Source organism: Petaurus breviceps, unplaced genomic scaffold (genome assembly GCF_028583685.1).
Source record: "Petaurus breviceps papuanus isolate PSGF00001 unplaced genomic scaffold, PetGlider_PUasm1.0 551, whole genome shotgun sequence".
In the NCBI taxonomy this organism is placed as follows: Eukaryota; Metazoa; Chordata; class Mammalia; order Diprotodontia; family Petauridae; genus Petaurus; species Petaurus breviceps.
The window spans coordinates 1128559-1148099 of record NW_027186372.1 but is presented as its reverse complement, the minus strand read 5'-3'; the positions used below and the strand labels follow the sequence as shown (position 1 = coordinate 1148099).

Genomic DNA, 19541 nt, shown 5'->3' with positions numbered 1-19541 from the left:
CAGAGACAGAGAGACAAAAAGAGACAGAGAAACAGAGAGAGAGAGAGACAGAAAGGGACAAAGAGAGAGAGAGAGAGAGACAGAGATGGTCACTATGAGCTGAGGTTTAAATTCAGTATATTCATAGGCTCACATAACTGAAGAGTAGGGGAAGGCAAGATGAAATGAGTCAGTGCTGCGACAATCTATTGCATGTATTCTTCCCTCTCTCATTTTTGCTTTCTTCCCTAGAGGATCCTAGAATATTTCCTTGAGTGTCTCTGTCAATGGATTGGGAGTCAGATGACTGAGATGCTAGTTCCAGTTTTGCTACTGCCTTCTGTGTGACTTTGGATAAGTAACAACTTCTGAGAACCTTGGTTTCCTTTTCTATGAAATATGTGCCATAAAATCGCCTTCCAAAATATATTAATAATTAATAACAAATCACATTTTCATAATGCTTTATTATCTCTCCTGGGTCTGTTATAAGAATGAAATGATTTATCAAGGGCTTTGTAATCTTAGTGATATGTGTGTGTATAATGTACATATGATATGTATATATATACATAGATATTTAAGCATGTAACCATATATACAAATACATCTGCAGTAATAAGATACATTATGTGTATATTTAGTATGTTTATATGTGTACATTCATACATAATTCTAGATGTAAATATGTGCATGTATATACAAGTGTATGTGTATATATAATGTATAGGCTATATACTATGTGTTTATATACATGTATGCATATACAATTGTATGGGCATTACAAATTATATTTATTGTACATACACATACATACATTATCTTCATATATACATATAATTGTTTTACCTTTTAGTACCCATGCCTCACACCTTTGGATCTGTTATTTCATCAATGTGGGGAATTTCTTTTATGAAGATGATTTTTACTGATACAGATCAGCAGTTAGCCTATAGTTTGTAATCTGATAGAGTTGCCTGGAGGCGTGTGGAGGTGAAGTGATTTGTCCAGGGTCACATAGCCAGCATATATCAAAATTCGAACCCAAGGCAAGAGGCGAAACTTGAACCTAGGTCTTCCTAACTTCAAAACGACCTCCCAGGCTTCTCTTCCTCTGCCTTAAGCATGCTCATACTCATCTGATCCTCATAACAGCCCAATTGGTGAGGGAGGCAGTGAAAGGATCATTATCTACATTTAACAGATTAGGAAACTGAATCTCAGCGAAGGGAAGTGACCTGCCCAAGGTCACACACCCATTTGATGGTGAAGCCAGGACTACATTAACACGTAAGCCTTTTGACTCTTATCCCAGTGTTCTTTCCCGTAAATAACTCTCCCGCTATGAGAGTGAACATATTTCAAAGTTCCAGACATGTGACGTTTTCTATCTGACCTCCCACAGCAGAGAGAGAGAGAGGAAGAGAGGGAAGAAAGAACAGCATGAGTTTTGGAATCAGGCAGAACCGAGTTCAAATCTGGCCTCAGACATTTATTAGCTGGGTGGCCTTGAGCAAGCCCCTTAACCCAGATTGCCTCCGAAAAAAAAATGAAAAGGAGGAAGAAAAGGGAGTGGGAAAAGGGAGAGGAAGGAAGGAACTGGTGTCACTGAAAAGTTTCAGGGTGTTTGAGACTTAAAAGGTTTTGTTCTTACAGATTTTCATGACACAGCAAACAGGGGTGATTATATGTCTTGCCGTCCTCACCACACACATACTGCAAGTTCTTTGGGCACAGGTAGCCCACTCTGGGAATGACCCTGTACTGCCGGCACATATCAGACTCCTGAAAAGGAACCAAATGAAAACCGTCACTTTTTATGTGACTTCTTTCTTGAAAGGTAGAGTTTGCATTACCTCTCTTCCAGGAACCCTTTAAAAGGGTGACAGAGTGATATAGGTGTTATAGTGATATATAGTTATGGGTGACAGAGACAGAACAGGCCTTCGGATATTGAACGCTGGCCTTAGAACAAAGAATGTTCTTATTTGTCTGTGTCTTCCATTTTCTTCTTTGTGAGTTGGAGTATGGTTCCCCAACTCCCTCTTAGAAAGCAAAAAAAAAAAAAAAAAGAAAACTACACAGAAAGGCAATAACTCAAGGTTATTTGCTGAACTTCTCTTCATTCTAGAAGACCCTATACATATATCTTGTGAACCTGGTAGATAATTTAGGTCTGAAAGTAGCACAGATGGAAACAAGAAACTTGTAGATAAGCCTAGAATCTCTCTTTAGTCCCTCAACGGATTTTTCTTTGTCTTCCTTAATTCCTTGTGAAAGCTACCAAGGGAAACACCCTAGTTTGACTCAGGCTTTTTTTTCCTATATTCTCTACGGAAAGTCAGCAGCTTAAGATATGGCCCTAGGATTTTACTACGGAAGAAGGGAAGAGATAGATTTCAATAGTTATACTCACCACAGAAATAAATGGTTTACTCTGGTCTTTATCTTCTTCCAGAGACTGGATAGATGGTTGTTCTTTATTTATCTTCCCAGCTTCTTTTTTACTTTAGAATGGGAAGAAAATTATAAGCGTTCTAAATAGATACTCTGATTTTTATACAAACATATGTGTATACATATACATATACACACATATATAAATGACATATATATATATATATATTTACTTTTTGTTTATATGCAATTTAAACCAATCCTTTGAAAACAAACTCAGATATGGAAGTAGAGCTGATGTCCCAGGAGGATGAAGGAGGAGGGTGTTAATTAGAGAAAATAACAGGCTCAAAGGAAGGCTTACTTTGAGGAGACAGTAATCTGTTGAACTTGAGTCTGAGAGATAAGGATATTAGAGACTATAAGAAAGGATAGATCTTGGCAAATACATTCATTCTCACTCACAGGATTTCTCTGCACATGATACATTTGTTCCTGTAGAATTTTCCATTGGCATCATAAACAGGTTTATTCTCCCTGGTGCATATGAGGCCGTCACCTCTTATAAAGTCCTGAAACTCAGGGCACATTTCCTAGTTAAAAAAGGGAGGAGAAGAAGAATGTGACCTTGATTTATATATGTCCTGAGCCTATATGCTTCAGTGCTTTCAGAATCCTATTTTAAGGTGGTAGGTAAGTAAGAAAAAAATAATTATTATTCTGAAGGCCTCTTAGGACTGGTTTCTAAAAGAAAAATGAAAAAAAGGGAATTCCTTGATCCAGCTTACCCTAAAAGTTGAAGGCGGTAGAGACTTTTTATAAAATTCCAAAGGATTCATTTCAGTGAGATCAGTGAGCTCAGTTGTTTCCCTTTCATTACCTTCTTTCTTCCTGGAGAGGAAAAAAAAAGAAAATTATCTCTGTGGGCATTATGCTGATTTTTTAAAAATACTTTAAAATTTAATTTAAGCAAACATTTCTCCAATTTAAACCCTTTGGTCAAATAGCTTCTTCAATAGGTCAAAATATCAGTGATTTAGTCATTGGGGATGCTCAAATGGTTGACACAATCCATAAAACCTTGGAGGCTTAAAAGATCATAAAATCACAGATTTAAAGAAGGTCATCAAGATGACTATAGGAGCCTATCCAGCTCTATATCTGTGATCCTGTAAGACAAAAACAATTAAAAAAAAAAAAACGGGTCTGACAGTTACCATGATTAAGGAACAGTGGTCAAAGGTTTGGGCAGTGATGATATGCTTTTTCCTTGAGCAGTTTTGTACTTTGAAATGTAAGGGACCCAGAACAACTACATCCCAGGCAACCCAAACTTAGCTGATTTCATCACTGGCTCCATTTTGCATCACCCTACGTAATTGTAGAAAAAAAAAAAAGAACTAACTGAGTAGAGGGGAAGGTAGTTCCTCCTCCCCAGTGGGGATCCTAATTTGGGGTATGAGAAGGGGCAGATAAGAGTAATGACTTCAATTGTTTGTTGTTTGTTTTTTTTTTCACATCTACAAGGTGAGGCTTCCAGATTGTTTAGTGGGTCACCATATTCTGGTTGTGAAGCTCTAGTTCAGGCCTTTCAAAGTCAATAGCTACACAGTCAAACTGAGTAGACATCTAGCAAATTCAGTGTCCATCTATCCATCAGTATCACCAAATCCCATGATGTTTACATCTACTCAATAATAAAGATGGTTATCTCAATATCCCAGCTCACTTTTTTCTGTTTTCTACGGACAATTCTGTTTGTTTGAATTCCCATAGGAAAATCAACTGCAGCTTCCAAATCCATGGACATTTTAAGAATGGAAAATTCTGTTTCCTTTTAATTAGGCCTTTAAGAAAGGAGAAAAGTTGGGGCGGCCAGGTAGCACAGAGAGTAAGAGCACCAGCCCGGTGTCAGGATGACCTGGGGATCGAATCTGGGCTCAAACACTTATCACCCACCCAGAAACAATTGGCCGCATAACCTCGAGCAAGTTACTTAACCCCAATTGCTTAAAAAAAAAAGGAGAAAAGTGAATGGTAGTCTCCTTGTGGCCTAACAACCCCATCTGCCCACAACAATGATAGCTACTTAACCATTTTCCCAGAGGGTAGCAGAGGCATAACAACCTTTACTCACACTATAGCTTGAACTTGAGCTGGCTCAGCAGCCCTGGAACACACATGACCATCACTGCTCCGCTGGTTCTGGGAATTGTGACATTTGTCCTGCCAAAGCAAGTAAACATGTTACTTCCACGGTCTGGTTTTTGAATCTTCCACGCAAGGCTGGGCTGCATTAGGATCACTGAAACATTAGGTACAGAGAATGTGAAAGTTTGACCGTCCTCTGCCCTACTACAACTGGAATCCATTGCTTCCAATGTTGAATGTTGAAAGGCCTCAATCATACCATTAGAGAACTGGCCAAAGGAACTAGGAATATTCAGCCTAGAGAGTCTGAAAAGATTGAGAAAGGACAGGTCTAAGAGTATTTGAAGGACTATCATGAGTAAGAGGAATTAGGCCTCTTCTGCTTGGACCCAAAGAACAAAAGTAAGAGCAATAGGGAAGATTTACAGAAATACAGCCTCGATATCAAAGGAAGAAAAAATGATTAGGCCTGCCCACCAGTGGAATGGGGTGACTTGTGAGATAATAGCCAAACCCCTCCTCCAACCCCTAATCCCCTCCCTGGAGATCTCTAATCAAAGGCTGGATAATCAGGCATTGAAGATTATTGTTCAGGTAGAGTTGAGCTGGGTCATTTTTAAGGTGCCTTTCAACTCTGAGATTCTGCAATCGGGCTGGAGGTAAACAAGTCCAAAACCAAACTCTTTCATTTTCTCCACAAAATCCTACCCTCTTCTGAACTTATTTATTACCAACATGAGCACCACCACCTTCCCAGTCACTCAGGCTGGCAACCTTGAGATCATCCTCAGCTCCTCTCTTACATGCACCTCACGTAGTCAATCTAGTGCTATACTTCCTGTTTATACTTTCACAGTGTTTGGCCTATATGTCTATCCCCATCTTTCTGCCATCATAGCTGGCACCCTGTGGCAGGCCCTCATCATGTCATGCCCAGACTATCACAGGAGCCTAGTGACTGGCCTCCCTGAATCACCTCTCCCAATGCCAGTCCTTCATCCACTCAGATGTGAAAGCCATCTTCCTAGAGCAGAGTACTGAACATGTTACCCTACTGCTCAATAAACTTCAGTGACTCCCTGTTGAAATCAGGATCAACTATAAAAGCCTCTGTTTGGCTTTCAAGCTGTTCACAGCCTGGACATTTTCAAATCTTTCAGTTGTCTTACACGTTATTCCCTTCCATATACTCTACAATACAGCAATGCTGTCTTTCTTACTCTCCCACATACAGTACAGTCCACCTTCTGACTATCTTTTCATGGACTATCCCTCATTCCTGGAATGCTCTCCCTCTTCATTGCTGCCTCCTGGCTTCCCTAACTTCCTTCAAAACTTAGAGTTAATTCCACTTTAGGCAGGAAGCTCTTCCTGGCCCCCCTTCCCCCTGCTACCGCTCCTGGTAGCTTCGCTGTGAGATTACCTTCCATTTACACCGTGAATATCTTGTAGGTACATAGATGTTGCCCTTGTCTCCCCCGGGTTAGAAATGAGGCATTGATGGAAGCCATGCATGATGCTCTCTAGTGTATCTCTGGGGTTTTGCAATACTCTGCTCCCTTGATTCTATTCCTACCTATCTTACCACTCCTCCTTTGTCTCCTTGGCTCGACTGTCATCTACATTACACTTCCTAGCAGAGTATAGATGTGCCCTAGAATCTAGAAAGATAAGCCATCTTCTCCTGGGTCTTTTCTGTCTATATCTTTTTATTTATGGCTCAGCCTACATGGAGCTAATTATCATATCTATGTAGAAGATTAACATATCTAAATGGCCAGGTCTAATTATCCCTCTGAGTTCAATACTTACATCATCAACTGCCTAGTGGACAATTCAAACTGGACACACAGTAAGCATCTCTAACTCAAGATATCAAAGCAACTAATCTTTCCCAAACTTTCCCCCCTCTTCCATTTCTGTCAAGGGTATCATCATTGCCTCTCCTCATTGGCCAATCAGTGGCCAAATCTCATCATTTCTATCTCTACACATCTCTTCTATATTTGATCTCACTACTCACATGGCCACCACCCTAGTTCAGGTTTTCACTACTTTTGTTTGAACTATTGCAATAGCTTCCTACTTCCCCTTTTTCAATATTCTCCATGTTGAAGTATATCCTCTGTACATGTTCCAAAGCAATTTTTTCAAGAGTAGTTCCGACTATGTTGCTCTCCTTATATAATCCACTGGTTCTTAATTATCACCGAGATCAAACAAACTCAGGTTGATATTTAAAGACTTTTACATCCTGACCCCATGTTACTTTTCCAGCCTTATTATATGTCACTCGCATTCATAAAACTATTATCCACCCAAACTAACCTACTTACAGGTCTTCATTTTATAGCACTTATCTTCTTTCTTCTCTGCCTTTACACAGTCTGACCCCCTTGCCCTGAATGCATTACTTCTTAATATCCTCCTACACATTCAGCTCCAGCACAGTCTTCTACATGAAGACTTTCCTGATTGCCACACCAGTTACTAGTGCTTTTTACTCCAAAATAATCTTGTGACAACTGAATCTCTTTTCCATAAACCTATATATATATATACATACATAAACACATATACATTTTATATTCCCCACGTAAACCGTAAACTCCTTGAGAACAGAAATTGAATCACTTCTGCTTTGTATCCTCAATGCTTAGCACAGTGCCTGGAATGTAGGAGTGATCAATAAATGTTCTTGACCTATTGATTGATTGGGGAATAAATCGGTCCTAGGATAAAGAGGGGTGGAGAAAATTAATAGTATTACAGATGATCATAGGGTCATATTTTTATAACTTAAAGGGACCTTGAAGTTTATCTAATTCAGCCCATTCATTTTATAACTGAGGAATCTGAAGTCCAGAAAGCTTAAGTAATTTCAACATAATCACATAAGTGACTAATAGAACTGAAGTCTATTTTCACAATGAGATCTTGCTGTGTTTAAGAAGCATGTTTAGTACAATTTTATTTCAGAGAATGTTGGGTCCTAAAGAGTAGGAATTGTTTTATTTCTGTCCTGTAGTACTTGGCATAATGCCTGGTACATAGTAGGTACTTAATATATGCTTATTGATTGATTGGTTGATTTTAGATGGGAAAAGAAGGAATATAAAATTACAATGAACAGGTGAACATTTCTCTTGGAATCCCCTTTTAACTTGGTCCCAAGCACCAGGATGTTATGAAGTACTTTATGGGAAAATCTGCTCTGGCCTCAGATAGCTGTCTATCTCTCATTGCTCTGTTTGTGCCTGTCCTGATCAAACAACTTTTTCTTTCCATGTCACTGTTGAAATTCAAGAACCGAGCAAGAGGAATTGGCAGCCATGACAACAGACATGGTTAGCTCAATGCAAAAGTGGATATGTTGAACAGATTTGGATAATACAGGGCAAAGAAAGGCGAAGGGATGCAGAGAAGAAGGCAGGGGAGTTTTTTATTTTCCTGTGAATTAGACTATTACAAAATTGGAATGAATCTGAGAGCTCAGCTAGTCTACCCCCTCCTCTCCTTATGTTACAGGTGAGGAGGCTGAGGCCTAAAAGGTTTCCTTGGCATACATTTCACGTGTCCAAGATTATAAAACTAGAAAGTATCAGAGTTAAGACTCAAACTCGGACTTCTGCCTCCAAATTCATAACTCATTTTACTCTACTCCACATTGGTCCTATCTTAATTGTCTGAAGGGAATGGTCTGCAATGTCTTTATTCATATATGTAGCCAAAGGGCAAATGAAGACTTGGACAAAACTAAGCCTGTGTTCTTTGATGTATGCATTCCTGCTTCTCTAGGAGAAACTGAAGATGCAAAAATAACACACTATCCCATAGAAGCCTAAAGCCCAGACTCCACAACCTTGGAGAGAGTAAGCCTTTCATACATACTTTTATATTCATTCATTCATTCACTACTAAATTAGGAGGAAAGGCTCAGGAGATATCCCCTCTCCTGCTCACTCCCTTTTTTACGGTCTAGAGTCCCATCAAGGGCATCTTTTCTTATGGTCAGTGAATCCTGAAACCAGAAAGCTGCTTTCCACTGTTTGGGACACGAAAAAGTGACAAGACAATGGTTATTCACGGATATAATCAAAGAGCCGCCTCACAGATACTTGGCAGCAGGCGGTTAGAACAGACACAGATCTGAGGTCAGAAGGGTCCATTTGTGATCTAGGAAAGTGGATGATAAATACCTTGTTACCATCTGCTTTATTGTCACTGATGTTGTTTCCTTCTTTGCTTCTTTTCATTTCATTGGCTTCTCTCTCCCTAGAATAGAAAAGATGGTCTTTATCTATACTGTGTGTGTTTTAGCCGAACCTCTCTCCCATCCTAATTCCTGTCAAATGGAATAGTTAACACTTTGAAACATAGTCTGACATTTACCAATTGCATGACTGTGGACGTATCACTTAGCTATTCTAGTCTCTGGTTCCCTCATTTCTAAATGAAGACTTCAGACTAGATGGCCTCTCATGTCCTTTCTCACTCTAATCCTATCATCTACAATTTTATCCATGTGGATGCTTCATCTCCCAATGCACGACACAGTCCATCTGTGCCTCAGTTAACAGTTTCCATGAGTTGTTGTCACCAAAAAAATTAACATGCAGTGACCAGTCAGTTCTCTAGTGATGCATCTTTCTGCATTTACCTCAGTTGGCCCTTGGACCCCATATATAGCCTGAGCTCATTAGGGTTGTACTCAAAGACTTCCCTGTTGGCTATCATGTGCCAGAGCTTTTACTCAGCTAGTAGAGATTTCAAGACCCCTTCTCCCAAATCAGGGTGGGAAAATTCAGGAGAAATGAATGAGTGTCCTAATTTAATTCAATTAGACCTGAACTGTAAAAGTGATTTTCTGATCAGATCCAAATTCTTGGAAATTTTTGGACATCACTGAACACCATCGGACAAACCTGGGTCAACATGGAATTGAGCATAGGAGGTCAAAGTTTTTGTGGGAGCTATAGAGACGCAAGTGTTTTCCAGTATACTCTCAGTTGTTTGCTCCCACTTTTCCCCTACTGAGACCCCAGACTCTCTTTCTAACTGAGGAGTGCTATGAGGCATTTTTACATATGGAAGAATAGGGGGAATGAATGGTGCTATCCCAACATCCGTTCATATCTATGAGGCAGCCCTGAGAAGAATAGATGGTGCCTGAGGGTCCAGCTGTGAAACTCAGTCCCCTCCCTGCTTGAGGACATTTTCTTTCACACCTTAGTGGCAAGGGAAGGATACTGAGCAGGGTTGTGGAAGATTGTATTCCACCTGTCTATTGGGAATCCCACCAAAATAAGGCATCAGATTTTCAGAAGAAAGGTTGACAATGTCAGACGGGTTGACAGATTTATAAATTGAAGCTTCTGGTAGCTCCCTATCACATTTCCTAAGTTCATTTCTACTTCTTTAAATTAAGGGTTTATCTGGTAAATAAATCAATGTAAATAGTACCATCAATTAACCCAGTCCCAGGAAATTTATGGTTGATTATTGTGAAATATCAGCTTCAGTTCTCCATGTTAATTTGTCTAGACTTAGTTTGCTATAATTACAATAAAAAGGAAAGACACTTTCCAAATCCTTGACCACTTTAGAAATTGCGATTTAAATTCTACTTCCATTAGACATTTAAGCCTGATAAGATACAGTCAGGGATGGAAGCTCTGTCGCCGGACGAGGCACCCAGAATGTTTGATTGTAACAACAGTTTATAGAACCTTTGATGCACAACAGAAAAGGACCTTAAAGGTTACTCTAATCTCATTTTACAGATGATGGAAAGGAGGTCCGGAGGCATGGGGACCTGCCCGAGGGAATGCTTTCGCCACTGTATGGTGAGCCCATCACTCACAGCACAGCTTTGCACATGGCACACTTGTTGAGGTGAGTTTTGCCGTCAGGACCCCGGACAGGGTCGTTCTCTCTGGTGCAGATGTATTTCCCATGAATCATCTGACTGCGGTACTCCGCGCACTGGTCCTGTTGATAAGAAAATGCGTCGCCATTTTGGTTGGGTTGGGTTGGGTTGGTTTCAGATCCTGACAACAGAGATGCATATACCACCTGTATATATCCTGTGTAAGGCATGTAACAGGGATGTATGTGGTAGAGCCCCTATGGGTATATATGCACATATAGGTATACACGCAGGTGTGAACATGTTACTACTATGTGCTCTATGTAACGTGCATATGAATGGTGTTTATTTCATGTATGTATACAAACACACATACATACACTTAAACATACACACCCTGTTGAGAGATAGGTACGCACATAGACATGCATGCATACATGCATACCTAAATACATACGGACCTACATATATCTACCTAGAAAGAACTGAACCAAGACTACCCTAAGGCTTTTGGGACATGACACTTTGAGGATTTATTTATATAGACACCCATATAAAGATCTCCCCTCCAGGGTTTCCCAAAAGTTACGATCAATAGATGATACAGATATAGAGATATCTTTGACTAATATATATATATATATATAAACACATAATCACTCATTACATGATATAATCACGTATATAATCATATAAGCACTTTCCACGCATAATTTCATTTAAGTACCACAATAAGTCTTCACTGTAGCTCGAGAAGTATCATTGTCTAGATTTAACAGAAGAAGAAACTGAAGTTCTAAAGGTTGATATGTTATTCATAGTTATTACGGCAGATTGGGATTTGAACTCACATATTCCCTACTACAAGTCCAACACTTGAAGCATTGGCTCTACCTCTCTGCCACTAATAGAGGACGTTAAAGCCTAGGAAATTGAGTCTCTAAACTGAAGGCAACTTTGGAAGATGCCCAGTGTAAGTCCCTAGTGAAGATGATGAGGATGATGATGACAATGATAGTAGCTAACATTTATACGCACTCGTTATGTGCCAGGCACTTGCTAAGCGTGCTTTACAATTATCTTAAGTTTAATCCTCACAACAACCCTGGGAGCTAGGTGCTATGATTGCCCCCATTTTACGGATGAGGAAACTAAGACAAGCAGAGCTTAAGCGGCTTGCCAGGGTCATACATGTAATAAGTGTTTGAGGTCAAATTTGAACTCAGTTCTTCCTGACTCCAGGTTCAATACTCTATGCGCTGAATCACGTCACTGTGATGGATGAGGAATCTGAATCTCATAGCTAGGGAAAGTGACTTGTTACAAAAGGAGTTCATAGAAAAATTGACACTAGACCAACCCCCCCCCCCCGCAATTTTCCCCACATGCTGTTCAATGTTCTTTCCATTGCACCTTGATACCTAATGGACTCCAGTCTTTTCCATTGACAGGATGAAGTGCATCCTGGGAAAAGCCCCCATCAAGAAGATGAACATAAGTAACATATTTTTCCACCTTAACACGACACTACCAAGTCTGTATTGTTGAACGGAAAATGCTTTGTAACCTCAATGTTCTACAGAAGTACGAGCCATTAGTAACACACTCAGGCCAACCTTTGTCAGCTCCATCCACATTGAACACTAGATGGTGCTTGTGCCCTGAGTAAAAACACTCCCCAGTCTCATCATTTCATTCTTTAAGATCACCATATAAGAGAGCACCAAAGGGACCTAAAGGCTCACCTGGTGCAGCCCAGTCATTTTATGTCAGAGGAAACTCATGTCTAAAGAGATTGAGGCACTTGCCCCAGGTCACACAGTTAGTAAACAGCTAATTCCATGTCTCAAACTCCAAAGTCACTACTTCCCTTATAACGTGCTGTCTCTTAGACTTATCAGGTTCATGGCTTAAACTTGTAGAGGGCCACGAAGCTTAACAGGTGCTATCTCCACAACACTAGCTTTCTCATTGGTCAAATGAGTCTAAGAGTGTTTATACTCAAGCTAAGTCATCATCATGGGAAACTGGAAGAACACTTAAACAGGACTTATTGACGGAGTCATGATTCAAACTCAGGCTTCTATATAGTTGCAGAATCTTGGGGATAAGTCATTGTCCTTCTCTGGGCTTCACTTTATTTATCCGTGAAATAAAACTATTAAGTTAAATAAGCATTGAAGCTTCTGTCAGCTCTGACTCTGTGAGAAAGAGGAAGTGGCTAGCCCAAAGTTTAATGGGGATTCTGCAGTCATGCCAGAACTGGAGGTCAAGTGTCCAGATGCTTTCTTTAATGATATCAGTCTATCCCAGCAATTGCTGTCTCTGGTGCTGTCACTGTTAGAGCTAATACTTCCACTTAAACTACTGAATGAATTTCCTTTTTTCCATCAAACACTACATCTGAGTTGTTGAAGTGTGTGTGTGTACCAGCCTTTGGCCCATCCTACAGAATCCTAAAACAGGAAGTTTGTGTCCAAAAGAATGGACTGAAGATATAGGTAATATTTGTCACTCTCAGTTGTCACTAAATAACAGTGAGTTGACTCTTACCTTATCTTTGCTGCTTTTTTCTTCACTGTTTCTCTTTTCTTGCGCTTCTTTTTCTCTGTAAGAAAGAGAGAGAAAAGGGGCATTGGCTTCTGCAAAGGGAGGACTATGGTATAATGGAAAAAGATCTCACTATAGCCTCAGATGGCCTAAGGTTGAATCCCAGGCCTTCTTCTATCTGTGGTCACTGGCGCCAGTCACTTAACATCTCTAGGCCTCAATTTTCTTATCTCTGAAAAGATAAAAGTCTAAGGTGCTTTCCAATAGATCAAATATGTCTTGATCTTCCCAGTGGTTGAGTGAAATTAATTTCTGTAGTACTTTAATGTCTAATGCCATCACCCATACATAGCATCATCAGATTTGAAGGCAAAAGGATTATAATACTGGACCAAGAGTCAAAGAACCCACGTTCAAACCCTGTTCTACGGCTTACTAGCGATGGGACTTTGAATGAGACACTTTTTGTCTATTGATCTGTTTTCTCATCTGCCCAATGAGGGAGGACTGATTTCAGGATGTCTCAGGTCACTTCTATGTATAAATCGTATGATCATCTTAGGTACAGAATCAAAAACAGTGTTTCCAACCCTCTCAAACTCTTTGTACGGCCCCAGCTTGTCTCCATGAAACTCCTCCCCCTCTGACCTCAATTCTGATCATATCTCTCTGATTACTGTGCTCAGGCCAGTCTGGACACTGGCCAGTAACATCGTGTGTGCTTTTCACCCCTAGTATCACCGCCTAGTATGCCTTTTCTCTGGTCTACTTGCTGTTTCATCTACTGCCTCCTTCCTCTTTCCTGAGTTATCACTGATTGGTATAATATACTCCCTCCTCACTTCTACCTGGTAGAACTTCTAACTTCCTTTCAATTTCAGTTCTGGTATCATTTCCTACCTAAAACCTGTTTTGAAATAAATTTTTCCAATAACAAACACTGGTTTGTTATTGCTCTTTCCCAATCTCAAATTATTTTGTATCTACTGATCTCTACAGATTTGTTCCCCCCCACCCACCCAGTAGAATATAATCTCTCTCAGTGCACAGATTGTTTTTCATTTTGTTTTGGTAACCCCAGAAATTAGCACAATACCTTATACATAGAGGGCACTTGGCAAAGGCTTATAGTATTGAAGTGTATTCTTTAGGATTTGACTCTAATGATCTCCTCTCAATAAAACCTTCCCCCATCCTACCCCAGGTAAGACTGATATTTTGCTCTTCTAACCTCACATTACTTTGTTTGCTCTTGGATATTAGTACATCCCAAATGACCCGTGTCACTATTATTTATGTATGTATTCATTGTTTGTTGTTCAGTCGTGTCCAACTCTTTACGGCCCCATTTGGGGTTTTCTTGGTAGAGATACTGGAGTAGTTTGCCATTTCCTTCTCCGGCTCATTTTAAAAATGAGGAAACTGAGGCAAAAAGAGTAAAGTGACTTGCCCAGGGTCACACAGCTAGTAAGTGTCTGAAGTCAGATTTGAACTCGGGAAGATGAGTCTTCCTGACTCCAGGCCAGGCACTCTATTGTCTGCATTACCTAACTGCCCAAAGTATGCATGTGTTATATTCCCCAATCTTGAACCTATTGATCTTAAAAGTTTCCATTTCTATAGTATTTAAAATTTGCAGCAGTCCTGTGCTATTGTGTGATCTCTGTGATAGCACAGTTACCATCATCCCCACTTGGCAGAGGAGGAACCTGAGGTTCTAAAAAGAAGTGATTCACCAGGAGTCGCATCACTAGTAAGTGGAGCTGACACTCCACCACTTACCTTCTTCCTCCAAGTCTAACCCCCTCATCCACTATATCGCATTGCTTTGGTGCCCAGCCCAGGACCTGCCAAAGCATAGGCCCCCAGTACTTGGCCTGGATGGGCACTTGTCTCACTCTCCCTTGTTTCTCAGCCATCTGTGTTCTTGCTTTTCTTCCCATTTGATTGGAGGCTCCTTGAAAGCAGGCCTTATGTCCTGTCTTTGCTTGTATCCTCACACTAAGCACAGAGCCGCAGCCATAGGAGGCCCTTCAGAAATATTAACCAAATTGAAGGAAAGTGAGCTGTTTCTTTTCTCCATTAGCCCTTGCTCAGAACCAGCTCTAAGATGAGATAACATCTGGAGCCGCCTGGCCCTCCTCCTTTCAAGAAGTCATCATGTCACTATACTTACAAGATTTCTTTACACATGGCACACTTATTGCCATGGGTCTTGCCATCAGGGCCCCGCACTGGGTCACTTTCTCGTGTGCAAATGAGTTTGCCATCTTTCATCTGGCTACGGTATTCATCACACTTGTCCTGGAAAGAAAGACAGATGAGAAATGCCCAGCTGTCTCAGAAAGGATTTCACATCTGAGATGAATTTAGTCAGTCAATAAATGTTTAAGAGCCTACTGTGTGCCAGGTGCTATGCTAAGCATTGGTAATATAAAAAGAAACACAGACAATCCCGTTCCTCACGGAGCTCACATTGTAAGGGACAGACAGCAGGCAAACCAATTTGTACAAACAAGCTCTAAACAGAATAAACAGGAAGTAAACAAGAGAGCAAAGGGCATTGGGATAAGCTTCCTATACAAGATGGGATTTTAGTTTGAACTTAAAGAAAGACAGGTATATCAGTAGGTAGGGACTTAATCCTGAACTGCCAAGATGTAGTGTTCCCACCTGCCTTTGAGTGGGGTTTAAAAAATCCCATTTAGCATTTAGTGTTGGATGGATGCTTAGTATGTCAACACTAAAAGATACCTTAGAAGATGTCTAAGACAGCCAACACATTTCAAAGTTGAAGTAACTGATGGGACAAGGTCACAAAGAGATTCCTTTCATGAAGGAAACCTTCAGTTGAATATATGACCAAAGAGCCCCCTTTAAGTAGTCAGATTCTGTGATTCCGTGACTCTGGGAAGAGTCAGTCCAGAGTCTCTCCTTAAATTTAATACAATATCCATAGTACTTCCTTCTGTGCACAATCTTTCCTAATGCCCCAGGTGCTGGCACTCTCCTCACGGTTTATTTCTTTTTTGCTTATTACGTATGTAACTGGATGTGCATATGTGATATCCCCTTATCAAATATACATTTCTTAAGGGTAAAGAATGTTTGGTTCTTGGCTTTGTGTCTCCACTGCCTGGGTGCATAATAAGTGCTTTATGGATAATTGTTTATTGACTGATTAGGAAAATTTCTAGGAGGGCTCTGCTTCTGTATGCTTTTATTTCTTCCAGGCCTTAGCCTTCCAAGGAAAGTACCGCTATTAATTAGTCAGCCTTATTTCCTGCATTCTTGACCTGGTCTGAGATGGTTTAAGATAGGTGGAGGTTTATTCAAAGGCTAGCCCTGCCACACTCAGAGGAATAGCTACCTTTCCATTGGTGTTCTTGAAACTAGTAGTTCTCTTGTTCTCCTCGTCTTCCTTAGCCCTAGAAGAGATGGAGGGGAGAAAATCCTGTCTTGTAAATAGAAACAGATCATCTTCAAGGAATGCATAATATCAAAGGCTCAAAAAATAGAGGGAAGCCTGAGAAGTCATCTAGTCCAATATCCTATCCCATGACAGCATCCTTACCCCCAGAGCACTATTGGCACCCTGATAATGACTTATTGAGCTTCAATTGGAATATCTAAGTCCTGTAACAGGGAATTTACTGTCTTGTGAGTCAGCCTGTCGCATCACCAGATGGCTTTAACTGTTGGGAAGGGAAATCACAACTGCCCAAAGTAGCCTATTTAATTTTTGGAGAGCTCTGATGGTTAGGAAGCATTTACTTACTTGGAATGAACCAATAGCAGCCCCTTTGCATATCAGGCCTATAAAGTTCAGGAGTGATGCCCAGAGCACAAAGAAGTATCCACGCCCCGCCCAGCCCCACTCCACCTCAACCCTCAACAATTCCCTTCTGTAGATGTGTTCAGATACTCACAGGATTTCCTTACACATGGCACACTTGTTATTATAAGATTTGCCACTAGCATCACGTACAGGATCACTCTCACGGGTACAACTGAGACCTCCTTTTTTCCATTCTTCCCGAAACTCAGCACATACGTCCTGAAATAGTGAGCAAATGGACGACTAAGTCTGCTATAGTAATTGACTGACCTTTGATCAGTTTGCTAAACTCAGTGGTTAGAAAGAAATACCTAAGTGGGTGATGAGGGAAATCTGTGAGATGCCCTGCGTGACCCTTGGTGACATCTGAGCTTCAGTTTCCTTTTCCGTAAAATAGAGCTAATGATCTTTAGATTTTAAGGATTAGGTTTTCTGCTCTGTATAATGTGATTTAAATTATTTTTAAGATGGCTTGCAGCTTTTAACCTTATGACTGTATGAGTGAGTGAATCCAGGCTTCACACACTCCTTCTCAGCAGGCTCTGAACTGAATTCTATTTTCATACAGCTAGGTCAATTGAATGCAAAAAGTTGAATTCACTTAGCTAAAAGTTGCCTCTCACCTTGGGTTTTCCTGCTCCCCCACCCTCATGGTTGTTTCCTTCAGCATTTCTCTTATCTTCATCTTCTTTCTTCTTTCTGTCTTCATCCTCTTTTTTCTGTTTCTCTTCATGTTCTTGCTGGCTGGAAAGTACAAAGTGGGAGAGAGATTACAAAGCGTGAAATTTGCATTAGAGATAGTTGACACATATGTCTAGGGGGTAACCTTATATTTTATGGAAAACTCACACAGGCAAGCACTCACATGGTGATCAAAAGAAACAATACAATGGCACCCTTAAGATTTCTCTTTATCATTTTGGTATTGATTGTGTGACATGAGGGACATTGGTATGAGACTGCCGAGCATGGGGTGCCCTCATCAGAGAAGGTGCTGTGCTCTATGAGCAAAGCATAATTGAAGTAGCTCAAAGGAAATACAAGATAAACAGATTTAGTGAATTCACCCCAAATATTCACACAAACTATTTGTTCCCGACCTGTGGTAGAGCATAAAGAGCTTGTATTGGCCTGATAAACCATAGTCATAGATACATTATAACTTGACTCTAACATAGTGATGTGATTTTGAACCAACCAACTTTATAATCACTGTATTTATGTTTGTGGGCTACATTAGGATTAGTGGAAACTCTATGAATTGGAGAAGCATTAAGTAGAAGAAAGATCTGGGTCATTTCACCTCTTGGAGCCTTAGTTTCCTTATCTGAAAAATGTGGATAATACCTTTACTTCCTACCTCTTCTTAGGCTTAAGAGTCATGAGACCTTGGAGAATATCAATTTAATGTCCCTTTCTAGTGTCCCAGTTTTCTCCCACCTCACTCCCCTCCGCCTCTCTACATGCCAACTACACTGACTGGAGATGGAGTATATAGTTGAATATCTGTGAGGTTCCATGCCTTTGTATTGGCCATTCCTTATGCCTCCTCCTTAGCCTCCTCTCCTCTTAGTTTACCTGGTTTCCTTCAAGACTCAGTCCAAATTCTACCCTCTGTAGGAGCCAGTCCCACCAGCTGCTGATGTATTCACATTCCTCTTTTGTACTATCTGTAGCTCCTCTGAATCTATATCATATGTACCTAGATATTGATACGGTGCCTCCCCCATTAGAATGTGTTCTCCTTAAGATCAAGGACTGTTTTCTGCTTTTTTTGGTATTTGTATTCTCAGGACTTAGCACAATGTGTGACACATAAGAAGCATTTAATAAATGTTTGTTGACTGACTAACTCATTTTATAAATGAGGAAATTGAGACCTACAGAATTAAGTTCATTGCCTCAGAAGACTATGAAATCAAATCCAGGTCCCTTGATTCCAAATTCAGTGCTCTTTCCCACTATGACCCATTGTCTTACCAGGTTTATTGTAAAAATCCATAACTTTATTGCCATATATGAGATGAAACATAGCAGGATAAACAGAGGACTGGCTTTGGAGTTAGGAAGCCCTGAATTCAAGTTCTGCCTCTGACACATACTGGTTGTGTTACCACGGGCAAGTCATCTAACATCTCAGTGCCACCCAGGTAACTTTCTTGGACTACACATTGTAAATGAACTGTCAATCAACATTGGTAGGTGTTTCCATATGGAGAGAGCCCTACTCTCAAGAAATCCCCAGTTCAGACATGCATACAGACACACACACACACACACACACACACACACACACACACACACACACACACACACACACATATATATATGTATGTATTTGTATTTTATCTATTATTTTGTATTTCCCTGAAAATCAGTAAGGGAGTTTATTGGTGGGGGAGAAGTGGCATTGAAAGTGATGGGAATCAAGTCACAAAGCATCTGAGTTTTGACTAGAACAGAGAGCCCGTGTGTAACACCAGCACCTCAAGCTCCTCACTGTGTCTACTCACAACAAAGCTTTACACATGGCACACTTGTTGCCATGTGTTTTTCCATCTGGTCCCCGGACAGGATCATTTTCTCTGGTACAGAAAAGGTTTCCATCATGCACAAGGCTCCGAAATTCATCACAAGCATCCTACAAAGAGAAGAGTATCTTAGTAACCTTGGTATTTCAGAGAATCCTAGAACTTTATAACTTAGATCATAAACATGGAGTCTCTGAATAGACTTTAGAATGTCAGCACTCAAGTG

At 40.4% G+C, this 19541-nt stretch overlaps 1 protein-coding gene across 14 annotated transcripts in view; it reads right to left on the bottom strand.

Annotated features, from left to right (window-relative positions):
- Positions 1 to 19541, bottom strand: part of SPINK5 (serine peptidase inhibitor Kazal type 5) — a 74269-nt gene that overhangs the window by 6159 nt on the left and 48569 nt on the right. For 12 of the 14 annotated variants that reach the window (XM_069102321.1, XM_069102309.1, XM_069102312.1 and 9 more), the window contains 13 exons: positions 19298 to 19425; positions 17408 to 17528; positions 16876 to 17003; positions 16317 to 16374; positions 15123 to 15250; positions 12950 to 13004; positions 10391 to 10518; positions 8727 to 8802; positions 4514 to 4602; positions 3165 to 3267; positions 2842 to 2969; positions 2396 to 2486; positions 1634 to 1764 (listed from right to left, as the gene is read on the bottom strand). In XM_069102321.1, coding sequence (XP_068958422.1) covers positions 1634 to 1764; positions 2396 to 2486; positions 2842 to 2969; positions 3165 to 3267; positions 4514 to 4602; positions 8727 to 8802; positions 10391 to 10518; positions 12950 to 13004; positions 15123 to 15250; positions 16317 to 16374; positions 16876 to 17003; positions 17408 to 17528; positions 19298 to 19425 — 1364 coding nt within the window. Of the gene's footprint in view, positions 1 to 1633; positions 1765 to 2395; positions 2487 to 2841; positions 2970 to 3164; positions 3268 to 4513; positions 4603 to 8726; positions 8803 to 10390; positions 10519 to 12949; positions 13005 to 15122; positions 15251 to 16316; positions 16375 to 16875; positions 17004 to 17407; positions 17529 to 19297; positions 19426 to 19541 lie in introns of those variants that run through there. The other 2 variants (XM_069102318.1, XM_069102319.1) reach the window with 2 other exon arrangements.